Source organism: Vicia villosa, linkage group LG1 (assembly GCF_029867415.1).
Source record: "Vicia villosa cultivar HV-30 ecotype Madison, WI linkage group LG1, Vvil1.0, whole genome shotgun sequence".
Lineage (NCBI taxonomy): Eukaryota > Viridiplantae > Streptophyta > Magnoliopsida > Fabales > Fabaceae > Vicia > Vicia villosa.
Window position 1 is genome coordinate 102,328,987 of NC_081180.1, and position 2,466 is coordinate 102,331,452.

A 2,466-nucleotide genomic window follows, 5' to 3' on the forward strand; every position below is an offset into this window, starting at 1 on the left:
ATATTTTGTTAAAGATTATTATATTAAATTTATCATTTAAATTTATTAGCATCTTTTCAAATATAATAACTGAATTAATATTTATTTTAATATTTTTTATATTTTTAAAAATATCAAAAATAAAATATTTGTAAGTTTATTATAAAAGAAAAAAATGGTCACCTTTATATATTAGTAGTTTCAAATTGTGAAGTTGATAAAAAATAACAGAAGGTAGACGTAGTAATACTAACCATCCAACAATGAAAAGAGAATTTAAATTCTGTTAAAAGAAATTGAAAGATTGAGGAGACAATTGAATTGGAAATGAAAATCTGCATTTAATGTATTTGGGGTATATTTGCAATTATATAAGAATAGTTTTTAATGTTAATACTAAAATAAAGTGACCACATGGACCTATCAACCATTGACATCTAACTTGGGTAAAACTACCCAACTTTTTAAAGAGGGTAGATAAGAATTTGCCTTGTAAATTATATAATTGACTGCACACTCCACCAAAATTAACACTTGATGCACTAAAGCTATCACCAATGGCTCCATGGTCAACACCATTTCTTCTTCAAATGACAACAAGGTGGTCAGCAGATTGATTTTATTGTAAAGGTTGACTGGAGACAAATCAATATCTCTAGATATTTGAGAAGCTTCTGGAAGAGAGGAAGATACACCTACAAGTGAATCTACAACATATGCTGATTTCAAAGCATCTTTAACTATCAAATTCTTGCCAAAACATTGTGCTAGTAGATTTCGTTGTTGACTCGTCAAGAAAACTTCGATGTTGTTGTTCTTCTTCAATTTTATATGCATCTTTAGCAGCACCTATAATTGCTTATTGACTAGACAGAGAATGTACGGAGTTAGGTTGCTGTAGTGAGACAGAAAAAATACCATTGAGACTCGGAGATTGGACTCGAAGTCCTATACTAGATTGTGAAGAAAATGATTAGGCTTAAGTGTTGAACTACTGCTAAAGTGGACTCTGTTGTTAGGAAGAAAACTGCTTATGATTACCTTTAACAAGGGAAGGCATATTAAGAAGGGTATTGGGTCTTGTTGTTACACTTCCTGAAACTTTTGCAAAAACTTTTTCCTTTGATCAGGAGCTATTTCAGTTCTTCCACGAAGCTGGCCCGCATCATTCTGATTCAGGAAGGGACTTCCATACCTCCTACGGCTAGGGAAGTTGTTAATATCTTCTTCCCTTGTAGAGGCCGATTGATTTACAATAGAATTCTCCAATAACTCGGCAGCCAGAGATCTGGACAAGTTATGACCTGAAACATTTATAAAAGCAGAAGTGGAATTGTTCCCGGTAGGCATTGAAGCAGAAGAGCTGACTCTTCCACTTTTAGGAGGTGGATTTTTTGCCCCAATGTCAGAATTGCTATCTTGAGACGCTGTCTTGTCAGCTTGCTCAGATGTTTGTGATGACGCTGAATATGATGTCGATGCTTCCAAAGGACTCTTCAAGATGAGACCAGGTGCCACCTTTGCAAGACCAGTGAAGTTATGACAAGATCTTCTAGAATCTCCGCGTCGTCTTTCAAGATTGTGTGTGATAGCAAACACAAATCTAAGAACCATAATAATCGACGAAGTTAGCAAATACCAACTGAAATTTCTCCAATCAATTACCATTTAAGAATTGTATGAAATTGAGAAAATTGTAATCAAATGGGTGCGAGTCGAAAGCTTCAAGGAGAGATAGATAGTATTCTCAAGAAGGTTCAGGAAGGCGTTGAAGTATTTGATAGTATCTGGAACAAGGTTTATGAAACAAATAATGCAAATAAAAAAGGAGAAATTCGAGGCAGGCCTCAAAAAAGGAAATTAAGAAGCTCCAGAGGTATAGAAAACATATAAAACCCCACTAAACCAAGAATGAGCAACCAGGAGACACAAACCCTTAAATAACACCATCCTAACACCAAAACATAGTAGCTTTGATATAGTAGAAATACTTACTGGTCCAATAAAGTAACCAGGAAAATGAAACCTATAGTAGCTTTGATGCGAAAGACTTGTCGAGACGCAGTGGTCTCTTGTTGTCCTCACAAGGAAGGTCAAGGGTTTCACCGAGAAGGTCGGGACAATTGATGATGCATTAGAAATCCTAACCCTAAATTTGGAGGAAAGAATGAAAATTATTCATCGAGGATGAGGGTGGAGTGTTGAGTTCGATGAAGTCAAAGGGGAAGTTGAGATAGAAAGTGAGAAAGTTACGTTACAACGCATAATAAAAAAATATGCATGCCATTTTTTATTATATTTTTTAAAAGAAAAAGGAAATATAATTTAGAATATTGTTGGTTATAATAAAATGCAAAACGTCCTCACTGTGGATCGAATGTTATTTTGTGGAAAGATTTTAATAGCACTTACTAAGGAAGCGCTATTATAGGAATACCCATTTATTAACATATCTATCATATAAGAAAAGTCTACCATTTTCTCATC

The 2,466-nt window shown here is 34.3% G+C and overlaps 1 protein-coding gene across 1 annotated transcript; it reads right to left on the reverse strand.

Annotated features, from left to right (window-relative positions):
* Positions 1-288: 288 nt before the first annotated feature.
* Positions 289-2,222, reverse strand: LOC131613624 (uncharacterized). The gene is made up of 2 exons (XM_058885278.1): positions 1,021-2,222; positions 289-845 (listed from the first exon to the last, which is right to left on the reverse strand). Exon 1 carries the CDS (start codon positions 1,645-1,647, stop codon positions 1,066-1,068), a length of 582 nt encoding a protein of 193 aa, XP_058741261.1. The 5' UTR covers positions 1,648-2,222; the 3' UTR covers positions 289-845; positions 1,021-1,065.
* Between the last annotated feature and the right edge of the window lie 244 nt (positions 2,223-2,466).

Coding starts and splice junctions, on each gene's coding strand:
- LOC131613624 (XM_058885278.1), bottom strand. CDS start 1,647: ATGGTAATTGATTGGAGAAATTTCAGTTGGTATTTGCTAACTTCGTCG.